This window comes from Aplidium turbinatum, chromosome 12 (genome assembly GCF_918807975.1).
Source record: "Aplidium turbinatum chromosome 12, kaAplTurb1.1, whole genome shotgun sequence".
In the NCBI taxonomy this organism is placed as follows: domain Eukaryota; kingdom Metazoa; phylum Chordata; class Ascidiacea; order Aplousobranchia; family Polyclinidae; genus Aplidium; species Aplidium turbinatum.
Window position 1 is genome coordinate 3,043,655 of NC_137483.1, and position 18,712 is coordinate 3,062,366.

The following is an 18,712-nucleotide window of genomic DNA, read 5'->3' on the forward strand; positions in this document are numbered from 1 at the left end:
TTGAGTTAAGTCTGGGCTAAGGTTGGGTTTGATTGTGAAAATACAGTATATGAATGCATTTCTTGCTCAAGACGTAGTGCGTGCGGTAGTTTACGCTACAATACTCAAGTGCATTTAATAGGCTAAGAAATCTTCACTTTTAGACAACTTTATAGAAGTAAACTCATTGAATGTTGTGACAAATGCGCATTAGACAATCGTCGTTGAGCGTTTGTGAAAATATTGAAGGGACGTTTCTTATGAAATTCCGACCTTATTTCTACTGAAGTCAGTCTTCTCTAAAACCTTTTGTTTATCGGGGGTGAGCTTCCACGACAGGAAACGTCAACTACACTGGAATGTTCATAATTTTGATAGAAAATCACTTGATGATAACAACCTTATCGTTGGACAATGAATCAGAGATAAACTAAAGTGAAAATAATTAAAAATTAGGTTTTGAACAAACGTAGCGTATTCTTGTAGGTAATTTTGCTGTATCTGTTTCAATAAACTGATTTTTATTTATAGAAGACTTCGTTGAATTTAGTGCCAGTATTATCAATATGGCTTCTCTAGCAACTTTCCTTTGTTTTCTTGCTGTTGCTGGGACTTGCATTATGACAGCAGAAAGTACGTATTGTGATTAAATTTTTTCATAAATGCTTTGTTGTTGGGTTGTCAACAATTTTGGCAAACCGCTCAAAAATTTAATGGTCTGCACTACACTCTACAAATAAAATGTTTTCATGAATTTGACAATCTTAAAAGCCTGATAGAAAGAACAATCAAAAATTTTCATCTCAAAACAAAGCCGTTTAATACTCACAAGAAATTGAATTTCAGTTCAATATTTCAACTATTTTTTAGCCACAGAAAATGTTTTCCTTCGAGAGGGTGATAGGCTAAGTGTTGTCGGTCGTTTTATTGTCTGGTGGACAAGTAGCTTTCAAGGTTTGGCGTTTGTTTAGAGGTCACGTTAAAATTTGAGGTAAATACATCCCCCTTTCCTGGCAAATGAACTCCCAAGGATATAAATCCGGTTCATTTTATCGACTTTATTTCGCAGGCGGCATAGCGACTGGCGGATGGTTTCCCATCACTGGCCTTGGCTACAAGTATCAAGTAATGTGGTCGGCAACGAACTGGCACTCAGCAAGAAATTACTGCAGAAGACTTGGAGGGGACTTGGCTGTGCACGGAATGAAGAATTATGGAATAAGATAGTGAGAAAAGTTATTTGCAGTAGCCTACTGATACAGGAACTTTTATGTAACTTGTAAAACATGTGGAGTAACACTGTATTTGTGCTCGATGTGCAAGGTCATGGCAGTTGCAGCTGGTAGTCCCACCAAACACCTCTTCCAGAATCAACGGCATTAAACGTTTGAAATAATTTACTGCCAACAATACTTTAATAAGCGGAAACTTCAGTATGTTGATCTTGGTGAGCGAGCATGAGTCAGTGGTTCAAAGCCCCTGCAAGTGTGTAAAACTGTCAGGATTAAGCTCTCAAAAAAGCTTTCAGTCCGAATTTAAGATGTTTTTAAACCAAACATTTTACTTGACTTTATTTTTCTACAATATTGCTTGTTTGACTTGTTAATGTTTTCAAGTTCAGTATAAATAAAACTTGCATTTTGTTACAGTGCCGTCAGTAACAACATGTTAAATGGACAAACTTTCTGGATTGGCATTCACGATTTGTATCGAGAAGGCCGATGGCAATGGGTGGACGGGTCGTACGCTGCATCAAATGAGATACATTGGAGCAGTGGACAACCAGACAATTATAAAGGCAATGAAGACTGTGCTGAAATCAGCGCTGGGAAACAATTTCGAAGCAACGACCGCCCTTGTGGTGATCACTTACCCGCGCTTTGTGAAAAGAAAATTTGACTTTTGAAACGTGGCATCAAATATTTGTAAATAATTTTCAAATGTTTGTGACAAAACAAATGCGTAATTGATTTAATTTGTTTTTTATAATCCGCTAATTTCCAACCAGTCTTTGAAGTTAGTGTTGCCAGATAAGAAACTATGCTCCTAAATAAAAAAGTTTGAAAAGATCTAGAAACACTGGTGTGAAAGTAGCTTGTGACATTTACAGGCAGGGTTACCAGATTGGCCTTTTTAAGGCCAAATTCCTTGAATTTGGCTTTTTTTAGAGTCTTTTGGCCTTAGAAATTATGCGTTTGGCCTTTTTCTAGATTTGGCCTTAAATTTGGCCTTTTTTAAAATTTAATCTTGAAAATGCATAATAAGCAATGTTTCTCATATATCGTAACCCTACCAGATGAAAACCACATTCACTATTGTTCAATACATGTTCTATACATAAAATATCGATAAATATGAAAATTATAGACATTATTTTGGAATTATAATATCAACGCTCAAAAGTAGGTAGCCTAGCCTACACAGAAACGTAACGTGTTCACTTTTCGATCGATCGGTCGTCCAACACAACCACTGGCCAGAGCATGCTTTCAGAAATTCAGTTGTTGAGCAATACGTCCACGTGATTGGTAGTTGTGCTATTGAGTGCTTTTCAAATTACCGTTATTATGATGCTTTGTGATGTTATAAATTAATTTGTGATGAGTAAATAAAAGTATTGATCATAGACTTGTTACAAATAATCTCTTTTTAATAATTACTGTAGTAGCCCAATGTTCACTTAAATACATCTGTAGTAATGTTCACTTAAATGCATACATCATTCATTCATTCATTCATTCATTCATTCATTCATTCATTCATTCATTCATTCATTCATTCATTCATTCATTCATTCATTCATTCATTCATTTATTTTTCGTCATTAACGCGTCCTGGATGAAAAAGATACTACTAACTACAATTGTCGGTATAGTCCTACCAGCACAATAATCAACGGGAAAAGGTTTAAAACGTGCCTGAACCTGAAGAGTAAACCATGTAGTAGTAGTAGCCTGCTGTAGTTAGCACGGCCCCAAACCCAAAAAACAAAGAGCAAAAAAATAAAGCAAAAACAAACAGAAGCACACATGTAGCAATAAATGACAGCCTAGTGAAAAGTGTTGTGGTTTGCATTTGCCAGTTCCAATAAGTATTGATGTGAATGAGCACTGAGCACTGAGCAGTCATCATCATAATAATAGGATGGAGAAAGAAAACCGGACGTAAAAGAAACCCATCTTCAGGCAAAAGCTCGTTTCGATGTGGCCCAGGAGAGCAAAGTGTTGAGCTCTTTCTATGGTCAGACTGCACATCACACAGTAGCTTATGACGATTGAGGAATTAGACGACATGAATTTGACGACATGAACATGAATTATTTAATTATGACGACATTAATTTAGCTTTATGCACTGACGACATTTTAATAATGATTGCTTTCATATTTGACGTTCTTATGAAAAGTGTTCAGCTCTGTTCGACACTAAGACTCTTTCCTGTTGGACCATTCCTTTTAGACCTTGCTAAGGTATTGGCTCCTAAGAAAAATTTCCACCGGATCTTTCTTGTAATATTTTGGCATTAAGACCTTTTCACAGTCTGACAACCCTGATTACAATGCTTGTTTTATCTTGTTTGAGTTTGGCTTATTTTTGGCCTTTTTTCTACCTATTTGGCTTCAAGTTGGCCTTTTTTCTTGTTGAGTTTAGGCTTTTTTGCAAATTTTAGTCTGGCAACCCTGTTTATAGGACAGGAAAAATAAATGAAATATGTCTACAATAACAATTCCGATACAATAGCGTATCTTCACGAAGCGTTATGCATGTGCAACTTTGGTGTTATGGTTATACAGTAATAATTGAATGCAATTCAGCGATAAAATTATGTGCAAGAAAATGAAATATGTTCTGACAGGTGTCAAACCCATAATAATGCTTGATATGAACGACTTGAATTTGAATAAGGTGTATTCTGTTTGAATAATCTAGGGATGGTAGAAATAGAGGGTTGCTCACTCAATAGAAGGTGGACAACTGGAAGGTCATAGTGTTATGACAAAATTTAATACAACTACAGCTTGAGGTCTAATTTCTTTAAATGTTTTAATAACGTTTTATTTTTGTTGAGTTAAACAAATAACATAACAACCATTTGAACATGGCTCGTAGTGAACTGCAATATCGTTGAATTAACGCACAAAATTTTGCTAATTAAGTTGAACATGGAAAAATATCAAACGGAGCTGGGAGTTTTTGCAGCATTTCTTGACTGAACAACTTTGCAAAGAGGTAGGCTTACCACACGTCCCGTTTTTGGCGGGACAGTCCGGCTTTTTAACGTCTTGTCCAGGCGTCCCGACCGGTCAGCCAAACGTCCGCTTGGGCGTTCAGCCACCCAGCATAATACACGAACATTACCAATTAGCATGTTCTCATTACTGTTGTTGCTGTGTAGCGTACCGGTAGCCTACTTGCTGAAGGAAGGTGAATGCGTGATTTTGTTTGGAAAGCAGGTGATCAACAGCGACTCTCTTTTCGACGAACAAGTAGGCCTACTAGTGAAACGGCACATGTCTGAACGTTGTAAGGAAGAGAGCTGGCAAAATGCGTCTTTGGAACAAAAGTGGGTCGAGATGTTCAAAGAATTTGAAAAAAATGCATACGCGTTTCAAACTTTCAAAAGCTGGTAGAGTTCATATTTTGTTTACCCAGAAGATCCGCACCGCACCCGTTGAAAGAATTTTTTCCATCATGAAGAGCATGTGGTCTGAGAGCAGAAGCAGGATGCTGGAGCAGAACGTGAAAGCCGTTATCACATGTAAAATCAATACTGATTCTTCCTGCTCTGACTTTTACGAGAATATAAAATTGAACAATGTCTTTTTGAAGAAGGTGTTATCTACAGAAAGTATGATTGGGCGAATAAGTAAATCCGCAAATGCTTGTAACTTACGCAGTGTTGGGTAAATTCAGTGCAATTGGGAGTTAGCCTACTTATCTACTTGAAAACGGCAGGCTATTTTATTATTCTTTCTTCCTTTTGCTTTACAGAAAAAATCCAAATTCGAATTATTTTGTATTGTTAACGTCAATTCCTTTCTATTTTTCGAACTGAAACCGATATTTTGACAGAGGATATTCAATTCAATTTTATTTTTTGCTGCTGGCGCAAGTATGTACATAACGACGAAGTAAACATACGAATTTGACACCAACAAAAGGGAAAGATGGCAGAACCCAAAAGTTTAATATATACATCGATGAAACAGTAGCCTACTAACTAAACTGCGCTAATATGCGCATCAACTCTCGATAACAATACGGCCAATGAAAACAGCCGGGATGGCTTTAACTTAAGATAGATAATTGCCTAACATTTCTGTCACCGAATCGACTTTTATTTGTTCGCAAAAGACTTTGTTGAATTTAGTGCCAGTTTTATCAATATGGCTTCTCTAGCAACTTTCTTTTGTTTCCTTGTTGTTGCTGGGACTTGCGTTATGACAGCAGAAAGTACGTATTGTGATGTAATATTTCTTGAATGCTTTGTTGGTGTAGTGTCAACAATTCCGGCAAATCGATCAAAACTTCAATGGTCTGCACTACACTCTACAAACATAAAAATTTTATAAATGAGACAATCTTAAAAGCCTGATAGAAAGAACAATAAAAAATTTTCATCTCAAAACAAAGCCGTTTAATACTCACAGGAAATTGAATTTCTGTTCAATATTTCAACTATTTTCCAGCCACAAAAATGTTTTCTTTCGAGAGGGGTGGTAACTGATAAGTGTTGTCGGTCGTGTTATTGTCTGGTGGACAAGTTACTTTTAAGGTTTGACATTTGTTCAGAGTTCACGTTAAAGTTTGAGGTAACTACACCCACCTTTCCTGGCAAATGAACTCCCATGGAAATGAATCTGGTTCATTTTAGTGACTTTATTTTGCGGGTGGCGTAGTAACCAGCGGATGGTTTCCCATCACTGGCCTTGGCTACAAGTATCAAGTAATGTGGTCGGCAACGAACTGGCACTCAGCGAGATATCACTGCCAAAGACTTGGTGGGGACTTCGTTGCACACGGAATGAAGCATTATGGAACAAGATAGTGAGAAAAATTAATTGCAGCACCGATACGAACACTTTCATGTAAATTAAAAAACATATAGAGTAACCCTGTATTTGGGACCCGATCTGCAAAGTCATGGCAGTTGGCAGTCCCACCAAACATCTCTACCAGAATCAACGGCATTAAGCGAATGAAATAATTTACTGCCAACAATACTTTACCAAGCGCAAACTTCAGCATGTTGATCTTGGTGAACGAGCATGCGTCAGTGGTTCAAAGCCCCTGCAAGTATGTAAAACTGTCAGGATTAAGCTTTCAAAAATGATTTTTTCTGTCCGAGGTTAAGATTTTATCAAACCAAACATTCTACTTGACTTTATTTTTCTATAGTATTGTTTGTTTGACTTCTTAATGTTTTCAAGTTCAGTATCAATAAAACTTCCATTTTGTTACAGTGCCATCAGCAATATCATGTTAAATGGACAAGCTTTCTGGATTGGAATTCACGATTTGTATCGAGAAGGTCGATGGCAATGGGTGGACGGATCGTACGGAACATCACATGACATACATTGGAACAGTGGAGAACCAAACAATGCTGGCGACGAAGACTGTGCTGAAATCCACGCCGGGATAGAATTTCGAACCAACGACGCTCCTTGTAGTCTTAAACGTGCTGCGCTGTGTGAAAAGAAAATTTGACTTTCGAAAAGTGGAAGCAAATATTTGTAGATAATTTTCAAATGTTTGTGATAAAACAAATGCATAATTGATTTAATTTGTTTTTAATAATCTTCCAATTTCCAACCAGTCTTTGAAGTCAGTGTTGCCAGATGGGAAACTATGTTCCTAAGTCAAAAAGTTTGAAGACATCTGGCAACACTGGTGTGAGTATAGCTTATTACATTTGCAGGACAGGCAATAATAACTGAAATAGGTCTACAAATTACAATTGCGATGCAAATGGCGTATCTTCACAAAGCCTGTGCATGTGCAACTTTGGTATTATGGTTATAACAATTGAATGCAATTCCGCAATAAAATTATGTGCAAAGCTAAAGCACAGTTTTTCAAGTGTGTAAAACAATCATGCTGTACAAAGAACGAGCAACCTTGTTGATGATGACGTCATACGCTCAGAATAACGTTGCTGTTGCGTGTTTATGCTTTGTCTTGCAGTAGCATATGTTTACGGTTTTATGTGTTGATATAGTATCATCCAAGTATGAACATTAATAAACATTTTGTTTAAATAAACACTTTGGTTACTTAATGCTTACACCTATTTCTGGGCTTTGCTTGGAGATTGCATCTTCAAACTAAAAAACTCATACAAAGAAACATGCTCATACAAGCTTGAAGTTATTAATAAACCTCAATAAACCTCAACCTTTTATAAAAAAACAAGCTTTTGTTGATGTAAAAAGCTTGTCGAAAAGGAAAATACCTCCATGTTGAGACATACTCTAACTAGATGAAATTTAACACAAATAGAAAACAAAATTGTAAAGTAATTTTGTTTGTAAATTAAGACGCTTTCAGATCTCACATTAAAAAATTATTGTATAACATTAAAATCATCCACAAAACTTGCAATCTACAGTTGCTCAATCGTCATATTCTACTTCCAACAAATAACGAATCAATGGAACTGATACAGTTTTGCATTGTGTCTGTGTTGCCATACGCCATTAAAAGTATAGTTCAGAAACCTTCAATAAAAAAATTTCAAGCTCTCTTTATTAATTATTATTTATTTGTATCAGACAAGAATGTCCATATTAGCCAATATCTCCCGTTTTTTTAACAGGGTTTGGTTTTTGGGCATTTTCAATGAATACTGTTAATTTTTTCTAATTACAATACAGTATCAACAGGTACAAATTGATGCCAGTCAGGTACAGTCAGTATCTACAACTACAACTTGATACCGATCCAATACTTTTTACTGTTTTGAAGCATTTAGAATTACTCGTTGAACTTTGAGAATTATTTTTTTAAAGCAGAATTTGGAAAATTGGTTTGGATTCGAAACACTTTTGTAGTTGAAAATGCAGATCTTTTATTACGTGATCAGGAAGAACTAGCAAAACTGCGTAGTGACCAAAGTTTCACGCTTTATTTACAGTAAAATCCTTTTTTGGTTGAGTATATTTTTAAAATAACTTATTCATTGCAGTCCCGCAAGGCAGCATATATTTTGTTGACTTTTACCATAAGCTGCATATGCAAAACTGCATTTCAGTCTTACTTGTATGAAGACAAAGTAACCTAGCCTACATATCTAGACTGGCACCTGTCTACAACTTAGATATGAAGGCCTACAGCAAGGTAAAGGTGAGTCTCGTACTCAATCCAAGCGTCGGGGGGGTGGGAACATACGATTGTCATAACACTAAGCCTTTGACACTAACAAGAGTAGGGTGGCTAGTTCCTTTCTCTTGGCCACTTTTCCTTCAGAAACTACGCCTATCCTATTTATTACACCCTGGGTAGTGAGCTGTGTTTTTTTTTACAACTAGCTGAAGCCGGGAGTCGAACCAGGATTGCAGTAGTAGAAAGCGAGCGCCTTATCCGCTGCGCCATTCCACCGCTACCTTACGCATGTGCTTTCCAAAATTAAACTAGGTACATATGATCGGTGCAAGGCAAAATAGCCGCTTCCTTTCCACTGATAAAGTAATTGCTTTGTAATTACCTTGTAATAAATCAGTGATTTGAGTAACTGCAATAATTTGGAAAAAAAATTGTTTGTGAAAACGAAATACTTGGGGGTCCCGTAATTATTTTGTATCAAAAATACTGGTCCATAGACTAAAAGTTTGAAAACCGCTGCTCTAAGGGGTCTACGCAATAAGCGACATTAGGTTATAATAGTAACTCTGCTGTAACAACTACAAACAATACCGCCGGTCAGTTTTTTTCTTTCAATAGTTTGGTGTAGGACTTCCGAAAGCAATTGAGAATATTTAAAATAAACAAGCTTGGAAAATGAAGGCTCGTCAATTGATTCACTTCAAACAATTTATTTTTTTAACAATTGTTGTTGACAGTGTATGGTGCTCTCAAATTGCAAACTGCAAGGGAATATGGGTCAGAAGTAAATCTTTTCTTGAGCAACAACGTATGATAATAATTAATTTTGATACTTTTTTTTTTCATTATACACTTTTTTCATAAGTTGATGACGTCAGCAGATTCACTTACGACTACAAGTAAACAAAATTTATCTTTTTTGATACGACTACTTTTTTATCCTATTTACTATTTGTCAAAAAAAAAAAAAACAAGAATCGCCCAAAACCCTGTCATCGATCGCCGGAATAACAAAGCTCAGACGGGAATCGAACCAGGATCTAATGTTCAAATTAAGCCGTCATAATTACAGCCATTCGATTGCTCAGCTACCAAAATGACGATTAAAATTGGAATGTTGTGGGCGAGATTTTCAAATCGTGAACTATAAAAGTTTATTATCACTCACCAATTTCAAACTATAAATCACATGATACGATGCTCATCAGCAGTTTTTGCTGGATAAAAGCTGCTGTTGATGATTTATGAGAAAAATACGCTACTTCGTTGCAGATCAGTAGTAACAAATTGTTGTATTGAAAACCAAGTTATGTTTAAAGAGCAAGGAAGTCAATTCATCTTTAACAGAAGCGAGAAGATCGTGAAGCATAGACACAGCTCGAAAATGACCATTTAGAAAGGTCTGTAATTTTATTGTTGTCCATTCTACAAAGTTAAATTTTAGCTTCACATAGTCCATAATGGTTGCTGCCGCACGGTGCGTCATTGGTTCTGAAGTCTCGTCCAAGATTGATTCCTCCGCAATCTTCGTTTCCTCTGTTGTTTGGTTCCCCACTCGCCCAGAAGATGCCACCTGAACCTGCTTTTTTGTCCACCCATCGCCATTTTTTCTCAACCTTCAAGTCGTCAAGGCCGATCCAGGTGAACTCGTCTCTTAGCAACATGACGTTGGCTATGGCTCTATAAAGAAATATCATGCCATAATTTTTGAGGACGGAATGTCAAATCCATATCTTCCTTTGCGGACATTCTATTTACTAAGTCATAAGCAAAATTATAATAGCCCGCCCCGATAACTCAATTGGTTAATGCGTAACGTCGTGAACGAAGAAGCTTCAAGCGGCGCTGGTTCGACTTTCGGGTTGTGCGCTTGAGCAACGCATTTCAGGACTGTTCTCCATTCAGCGGCACGTAATGTATGGAATAATTCCCCCGGCAACAAGACTTCAACAATTGGAAACTTCACTCTGCCAATCTTTGTAACCGGCCCTGCGTCAAAAGCCTCTACAAGTCTACAAGTATGCGAAACTACCAGGAATAACCTATTAAGGCTTTGTCAGTCCGAGGATAAACATTCAAAACCAACCAACCAACCAACCAACCAACCAACCAACCAACCAACCAACCAACCAACCAACCAACCAACCAACCAACCAACCAACCAACCAACCAACCAACCAACCAACCAACCAACCAATAAAACATTATATTACAAGCATTACTAATGCTACAAAAGTAGTCATCAATGTCTGGAAAAAAGCCAAGCAGTGCAAGTTTAGGCAAGTAAATTGGAACTATCCAAAAAAAAACTAAACCGTCTGTGCTGCCACGTTAGAAGGAAATCCAAGGAAATATTCAAAGTGAATTATGCTGTATCTACAACAAATATTGCGTCGCTAAGAATAAAGTGTACAATGTACTTTTAAGATATAGTACACAAAACCGAAACAATAAGGCAGCTTGTTTCAACTTTTTTTGGTCTTATCAGTAAGACGCGGTCGGACGAGAGTACACTAGGTAACCGAAAAGGCTTTGCAAAGCAAGTCAATATTATAATGGCAACATTTATGCGTTAATCTAATGTTGTTTACTATAGCCTACTCACATTAATATTATTATACAATATATACTATCAACATCACAACAAGTGCTCCATGCCAAACAAAAAACCCAAGCAGAACAAATTATATTACTGGTTACCTGAAAAGCTTGACAGCTTGTTTCACCTCAATTGAGATCATCAAAAGGTTCGTTTTTAAATATTTATTTTTTATGATCTATGCTTATCCCAATAAAGCTTATCCCAATAAGCTTATCCCAATAAGGGTAATACAGGTTGTAAAGATTCTTAGCCAATCATAAAGGTGGCCAATCACAATATTTGATATTATTACGTAACGATGAAATAGCATAGCTTTGTTCGCTCACATTCTTGTCCAATAATTCCTCATCCCAACTGTTGCCAAGTCTCCACCATTTCTTTTGCACCAATCTCTTGCAGCATGCCAGCTAGCCTTGTGAGGGACCACTATATACAAAAGTCCGTTGCCTACATCGACCCAAACGGTCCTGCCTGCAACAAAAATTTATCTGAAAGAGTCACAATAATTGGAACGTCATAATAATAACAATGGCCACAACAGTCACAATGCATTCCTAACGACGCAACAACCACAACACATGGTGGTCACAATGATGGCTGGTCATAATCCATTGAAGAGTCAAACATAAAAACCAGAAGTGGAAGAAGTGGAAATAGAAAGGGGACAGCTGTGGTTTGGTTAGTTTTTCTTCTTTGATTGCTTGATGATTATTAAGTGACCATAATAATTGTTGACCTGATCCTTTGTTGTAGTTATGCGAGAGTAGTATTGTAGTCATTGTACGTTATGCGAGACGCTCAACGTAAAAAAATTCAGAATTCCTGTCGCTTTTTAAATTTCTTTTGTGTGCTGTATAGTTTAAATCGCCCTTGTTGTACTTGCAAGTGTTAATTGTAAGTTTATTTTTACAGCCGACGAAATAAAAGTTTTATTTTCTCTTTCTTTACTAGGTTTGATGGGTGTGCATTTTTAAGATTATGTTTTTCAAACATTGTTTTATTGATGCTTATTTTAAACTTTTTGGTTTTGTTATCTTTTCCTTTTGTTTGCAAATTGGTATGTTTACTTTATCGCTTTCTACATGTTCTCGCCAGAAATGAAAAATAAAATTGAATTGAATAGTGCAAAAATACTGTAGTGTTTTTAAGGGAATTGATGGGAACATTAATCTATTTGCATCAGACTCAAAATGGTCCATATTACAACCAAATATAAAGAATAAAAAAAGCAAATACTCAACTCCGAAAAGCTAAGTCATAATGTATCATATACAAGGATTGATAATAACAGTCAGTTCACATTAGTTCATAAATCCATCGGTTGGAAGATAAGTGACAACATGTTACAAATTGAAATTAATTTTTACGAAGGAGGACTTGAAAAGTTCTGATATTGTTATCAACAAAAGAAAGATTTCATCACCTCTGCAGATGAAACAACATTCTGAAACAATTATTGTACCCAACAGGTAAGCGATTGTTGCTGGATAAAAGGTAGTTGCATCATAGATAACAGGCATATAAAGGCATACGATAGAAACGAAGCAACACATTGCAAACTTTGATAACTTTTGAACTGTAGTAACTCTCAACCGGAAAGATTTACTTCAGTAAAAATAAATATTTCAAACGTCATTTTCGTTGTTTAGCTTTAATGAATAAATTTAAAAAAAAGTTTGCCTACCATACCAGAAAGACATGGCAGATAAACTTTCTTTCATGGTAGGCAAACACAACAATGCGAACTCTCTACCAAAGCTGTATCGTACCACAAAGCATTTGTCATTTTCTTTCTCATTAAACTTCTGACCTAGTGATTGAAAATTGAGTTCAAGTGTATGATAAAAAGGGAAGTCAGTCTTCATGTCCACTATCAGGTATGTGTCTTATAAAAAACAACCTCATGCTCTTAAGCAGTGTGGAACCTGTGCCCATGTAAACGTATGCGTGACGTTCGAAAGGACGTCGGTTCGACACCGCTCCAAAGCATGCGGCTGTGTTTCGGCAAAGACACTTAATAGCATGGATTGGAAGCTTTCAGTAAGTTATTGTGTTGCATACATGTTTCACAATGTACTAGGCCTGTGTTGTCTCAATGGGAAAAGCTAAAATTGAGTATTATTGTAATTATCATTACTCAAATACGTAGCCAAATTATCAATTTATGCCAGGCCCGTAATTGCCGGGGGGGCTTGGGGGGGCAAAGCCCCCCCAAGATCAAAGTAAGAGATACATATTGTAGACTGAGCTAAAACGTTTACTTCAAAATCTTGCCTTTATAGAATCACTCAACAACAACTATTTTGATTAAAAACATCCAAACATTGCAATCAACATTATTACGTCACATTCAACATTACATCCAAACATTGCAATGTACTCAACCGGAACGACGGAAACCTTTTACCAAAACCTTATAAATCATTATTGTCTCGACGTGCAGGCTTCAAGCCTACTTAAACACAGTTGGAAACGTTATTGCAACCTAATTTTGTCTCGAAATTCTAGTGGTCTTCAGTGCTTCGAATTTATGTTTATTGTTGGAAGTTTTTACGTAATTTAACGTGGAAAGTAACCGCACATCATTAGCCAATCTTTAAAACATTGTGTTCTATTTCTCTTGTCTTCAATCGCACTTTTTCTGTTGGTCGTCACCGCTTCGAATTTTTATGTCTATTGTTGGAAGTTTTTACGTAATTTAACGTGGAAAGTAACCGCTCACACATCATTGGCCAATTTTTAAAATATTGCGTGTTTTATTTTTTTCTTGCCTTCAATCGCACTGCAGTATATAACCTAGTGAAATTTTATTTTGTATGTTATTCGCTCTGAGGATGCGCATTGTCATGGTGCGCGAAACGTCAGTGAAGCAATAAACCATCTTGTTTGTTGTTAATTTTACTTTCAATTTCATCAGATGAACGCAGCAACTAGTGCAAGAAACGATAATTGTCCTGATGAACACCCAAACTTTTCAGTATACATCTGCTACATAAGAATACTCACTTTCTGCCGTCATAATGCCAGTCCCAGCAATCACAAGCAGACAAAGGAAGCTTGGCAGAGAAGCCATGTTTTATAACAGAATTGAATCTTTGTAAATTTCAAAAAAAAATAGATAATTCTTACGTTGCATTTATATTGAAAGAACGAAATAATTTACTTAGAAACTACAGTCCAAACAGATTATATAAAAAGCGAACAAATGATGGGGAGAAACGAAATAAAAATTTGTTTCCAAAGTTTTCGAGATATTTTTGTTTTAAATCCCTACACGTTGTGCCTGTTCGAAATGTTTTTTCCATGGAGATGATACAAACTGGTTTCTTTTCGAAAATGGTATTTCAAAAACAACCAGAAGATTTTACATCAAAGCAAATAAAATTTTCTTTGTTTAAAAAAAAACTTTCCAAAAAACTTTTCTTTTAACATTGCAAGTTGTTGACTATATTTATTAGTATTATTTTGTACAATAAATGCTATTAATACTACAAAAAGTGCTCAATTCCAAGCAAAAGGCCAAGCAGAGCGAATTTCATCAAATACAGTTACTATTCTCTACACCTTTACAGCCTGTTTCACCATAAAAGAGGCATCATCAGAAGGTCCTTATTCAAATAGAATCTGATGATGATTCTTCATGATCTCTCTTTTAGAGTGAAACAGGCTGCAGAGGTGTAGAGAACAGTAACTGTATATGATGTAATATTATTTTGTAAGTTGTATTTTTATTTATTGTTACAGCATTATTACTTGCTTGATTTTTGATTTATGCATTTACTGTTTTCTTGTGTTTGTTTGTACTTTAAATTTATTTGATGTGTAACTCTTGTAATAATTTGAGTGGGATTATTTAGTTCAAGCAAATAATATTGAATTAAAAAAATCAGAAAACTTGAAATCGTTGTATGCTTTGTAAGTTTGGAAATATTCTGGTTTACATTGAAACGAAATTTATTTTACTTTGAAAAAAAAATGGAATTCTTTATTTCGAACGTCATTTTGAAGTAAAACCAAAATTCAATACAAGTAATATTGAATCAAAATGAAATAATCTGCATCACAATTTTTATTAAAACACTTGCAAAGAAATTGTTTTTATGTATTTCTACGGCATCAGCAACTAGCTGATGGACAAGATACAGATCTCCCTGTAGGAAATCTTTTTGACGTTTCTTGCAATTTTTCAGTTATTTTGTATTCATATTAAAAAAACAAATATTTACATTGACCCCAAAAAGTTATTTTTTAAAAATTGTTTAGAAATGGTTTTGTTTCCCACAGAGCGATTTTATAAAGCAATCATCTTTTTTAAGAATATATTAAAACAAAACCAAATTTTATTTTATTCCAACAAGAATTTTAAACTGCATGATAATCTAAAATTTAGCCATGATAATCTGTATGCCAGTTCTGGTCACAGTGAGGGTCCACACACTATGTAGGATTTTAGTTCTACACACTTTGAACATTGCACCATTTTAGTTTGAAAGCGCAGACAAACGATTTATGAGTTGAAATGAACTTTGTTCTCTTATTTTGTTTTTATTTAATTTTATTCCATAAGGTTAAAGAAAATACTTGAATAACTTTCATGCATCAAAAGTTGTTGTTGCATAAACTAAGTGAGTTTAATTTCAAGACTTTCTATGACCCCACTGGGCTACTCACGACAGATTGCACTCCTTGTGCTACTCTAAGTTACAACTTGACCACAGCGATATTTATACAAATTCTTCCTAATTCAATTTATTATGAGTAAAATGTTGTTATTTCCACAAAGACAACTTCCGTAAATTGGCATCTTGCGAGAACACGATTTTATCGGAACGATTCAAGTTATCAACATTACTAACACGGTCAGCTTTTGAACGAAACAAACCAAAACATTTTATTTATTGTAAACAAACAAATATCCCATTAAAGCATCGCTATGTTCGTTAACGCCACTTCCACGTGACCTAGTCATGTACCGCGATGTATCGGAGCTTTAACGCAAGATGGCTTCGTCACTTAACTGATTTACAATCAACAGTTTATTTATTTGTGTGCGATCTGTGTATGTGGATCTGTGTATGTTCACCAATTAGCGTCTGGTTTGCTGGGAGTGCAGTTAATTTAGTCAAATATATTGGTTGAGTCATTCGTGAGCCTAACTTGCCACCTCACGTGTTACTTCTTATATGACATCACAACTGCTCTTCGAATGGTTTGTACGTTCGAATTTGCAGGCATATGGACTCGTCCAACGAGCCCTGTGGTCAATTGTTAGCAGTTTAGATGGTAGTATGTGATGCAATTTTGAAGGCAAATTAGTCGATGGTAAATTGGATAATGTTCCTGCTGTTCCGTTAGAATAAGCGATCGGCCAGTGCTGCAGACAATCACTGTACTAATCAGAATTGGATCAATTACAATGGTAATTGTTATTGAATGTAATCAATTACACATTCTCATGTTCCTAAACTCGTTGAAGTTACTTTGTGTGATTTGCTTATGGTTCAACGAAGCAAACTCTGTATCAAAGCCGTCTTTGTAATTAAAATTGCAATTGTGACTTGTTGTAGTGTAATTGCAATTAAGTTAAGCTACGCAGACGATATGGCCATTTTGAATAATTCTAAACTGAAAATGCAGGAATACCTAGATGCCCTGTCAAAAAATGCTGCTAAATTTGGCCTACAAATAAATGTGTCCAAAACCAAATGTACTGTATGACAACCGACAAAACTAACAACACACTCAATCTCACTCTCTACGGAAAACAAATAGAACAAGTACCGGAATTCATAAACCTTGGCCACCGACTATCCGCGACCAACGATGGAATGACTGCAGTGCAACACCGAATTGGCTTAGGCTGGGCAGCATTTCAAAAGAGCAAAAAGATTCTAACATCCAATAGACTTCCAATTAAACTGAAATCAAAAATCTTTAACACCTACGTTGTACCAGTCGTGCTGTACAGTCTAGAATGCGTAAATTGGACATCATTAACAATGAAAAACTCACAACCTTCCAAAATCACATCATGAGAAGCATGACCAACAAAAGACTACATGACCACACGAAAACAGAAGATCTTTTAACTTTGACAAAACTACAACCAATTGCAGCAATAATACTGTAAAATCAAAAGTTTTAAAACTGTTCGGCCTCACTAAAAGATCACAATTCGGAATCAGCAAAGTTTGCACAGAAGGCAAAGTAGAAGGAAAAAGAAAACGTGGCAGACAACCAAAACGATGGCAAGACAACATCCAATCATGGACCGGACTCAACTTGGCGACACTGGGCGAGTTGGCTCAAAATCGCCACTCTTGGAAGCAAATAGGCCTAACCCATGTTGATGCGCAATCTGCTGCAGGCGGAGATGACGACTGATGATGACGCATGATATCAGTACTTTTGTTGAGCCGCTAGTTGAGGTTCAAAAGGGACTTCTACACTGCAACCTCATCTTTATTAAATGCAATGTTACTAGCCTATTTTGAACATAAAATCAAACTGTAAAAAATTGTCGATGAACATAAATAAATACTGAAACATCTAATTTAATACACTTTGAAGTAATCGTAATTGTAACTTGAAAATTTCAGAACAATGTAATTGTAATGTAATTAAAAATTTTGAAGTGCATTGTAATATAATTAAACTGACAACTGTATAATTGCTCCAACTCTGGTGATGACCTCTTTTTTGATTCAGAAAAACAAGTACTTTCAACCAAAAGATACGATTTTCCATCGCTTATTGAGATCAACGAAACCTTTGTTTTGATTTAAGAATCTGATTTCATGAAAGTGAGGCCACATTCAACCGCGCCACTATCTCTTCTAAGCAGATTTGGCATCAACATGGGTTATCTGCTTCCATTAGTCACGGTTTTGGACTAGCTTGCCCAGTGTCGCCAAATTGAGTTCGATTCATGTCTGGGTGTTATCTTTCCCTTACCTTGATGGTCTGCCTCGTTCTCTTTTTCCGTTGACTTCACTTTCTATGCAGATTTGCTGACTCCCTGAGTTGATTCTGTTGCCAAGACGTTCCTATGCCAGTTGCACATCACCCTCACCACGATCGGGTTTCGGTAAAATGGTGTGTGAGTTAGCTATGGAGCTATGATGTTGGAACAATTTTATCTAATAACAACATTAAGAGAATCTTCAAGTATACAGTTAACCTTATTACAGTATGTCAAAAATGCTACATGCTTATTCAAATGGCGATTGTTACATCTGCATAAGCTCTAGTGCGTTAGTTGGTGGGTTTTGAATCTTTATCCTCGGACTGACAAAGCCTTGATAGGTTATTCATGGTAGTTTTGCATACTTGTAGAGGCTCTTGACTCAGGGCCGGTTACCGAGATTGGCAGAGTGAAGTTTTCCGATTGTTGAAGTGTTGTTGCCGGGGAATTATTCCATCCATTTGGTGCCGCTGCTGAATGGAGAGCAGTCCTGAAATGCGTTGCTCAAGCGCACACCCCGAGAGTCGAACCAGCGCCGCGTGATCTTGAGCCGGGCGCGTAACCACTGAGCTATCGGGGCGGACGATTAAGAAAGGGGCACTACCAAAAAAGGCTTTCTTGCTTAATGGTTTGATTACATGTATTATGTAAACGCAGGTATTTTTACAATAACAAAATTTATATATATTTTTTTTCAAGTGAAAAATTGGTGTCTCAAATTGACAAAACATCTTCCCTAGACAGCTTAATTTTTTTTAATTCCTTCACTTATAAAAAAGCTGATAATCTCCAATCCGCTAAAGCTCTGTTAATTAAGCCCCAGCCGGTAGTAACATCTAAACG

The 18,712-nt window shown here is 36.2% G+C and overlaps 3 protein-coding genes across 3 annotated transcripts; 2 read left to right on the forward strand and 1 right to left on the reverse strand.

Annotated features, from left to right (window-relative positions):
* Positions 1-514: 514 nt before the first annotated feature.
* On the forward strand, positions 515-2,966 carry LOC145781149 (C-type lectin PAL-like). The gene is made up of 3 exons (XM_082592914.1): positions 515-612; positions 1,049-1,205; positions 1,629-2,966. The coding sequence occupies exons 1-3, from the start codon at positions 546-548 to the stop codon at positions 1,876-1,878; spliced, it is 474 nt and encodes a 157-aa protein (XP_082449040.1). The 5' UTR covers positions 515-545; the 3' UTR covers positions 1,879-2,966.
* Positions 2,967-5,928: 2,962 nt separating this feature from the next.
* LOC145781290 (CD209 antigen-like protein C) lies at positions 5,929-6,689 on the forward strand. Its single transcript, XM_082593064.1, has 2 exons — positions 5,929-6,026; positions 6,443-6,689. The coding sequence occupies exons 1-2, from the start codon at positions 5,929-5,931 to the stop codon at positions 6,687-6,689; spliced, it is 345 nt and encodes a 114-aa protein (XP_082449190.1).
* Positions 6,690-9,349: 2,660 nt separating this feature from the next.
* Positions 9,350-14,030, reverse strand: LOC145781416 (perlucin-like protein). Its single transcript, XM_082593202.1, has 3 exons — positions 13,912-14,030; positions 11,232-11,376; positions 9,350-9,983 (listed from the first exon to the last, which is right to left on the reverse strand). The coding sequence occupies exons 1-3, from the start codon at positions 13,976-13,978 to the stop codon at positions 9,737-9,739; spliced, it is 459 nt and encodes a 152-aa protein (XP_082449328.1). The 5' UTR covers positions 13,979-14,030; the 3' UTR covers positions 9,350-9,736.
* Between the last annotated feature and the right edge of the window lie 4,682 nt (positions 14,031-18,712).

Excerpts from the sequence above, each read along its gene's own strand:
- LOC145781149 (XM_082592914.1), top strand. The coding sequence starts at position 546 with ATGGCTTCTCTAGCAACTTTCCTTTGTTTTCTTGCTGTTGCTGGGACT. Across the intron at positions 613-1,048 it reads TTGCATTATGACAGCAGAAA|GCGGCATAGCGACTGGCGGA; the intron begins GTACGTATTGTG and ends TTTATTTCGCAG. Across the intron at positions 1,206-1,628 it reads AAGAATTATGGAATAAGATA|TGCCGTCAGTAACAACATGT; the intron begins GTGAGAAAAGTT and ends ATTTTGTTACAG.
- LOC145781290 (XM_082593064.1), top strand. The coding sequence starts at position 5,929 with ATGTGGTCGGCAACGAACTGGCACTCAGCGAGATATCACTGCCAAAGA. Across the intron at positions 6,027-6,442 it reads AAGCATTATGGAACAAGATA|TGCCATCAGCAATATCATGT; the intron begins GTGAGAAAAATT and ends ATTTTGTTACAG.
- LOC145781416 (XM_082593202.1), bottom strand. The coding sequence starts at position 13,978 with ATGGCTTCTCTGCCAAGCTTCCTTTGTCTGCTTGTGATTGCTGGGACT. Across the intron at positions 11,377-13,911 it reads TGGCATTATGACGGCAGAAA|GCAGGACCGTTTGGGTCGAT; the intron begins GTGAGTATTCTT and ends TTTTTGTTGCAG. Across the intron at positions 9,984-11,231 it reads AGGAATTATTGGACAAGAAT|AGCCATAGCCAACGTCATGT; the intron begins GTGAGCGAACAA and ends ATTTCTTTATAG.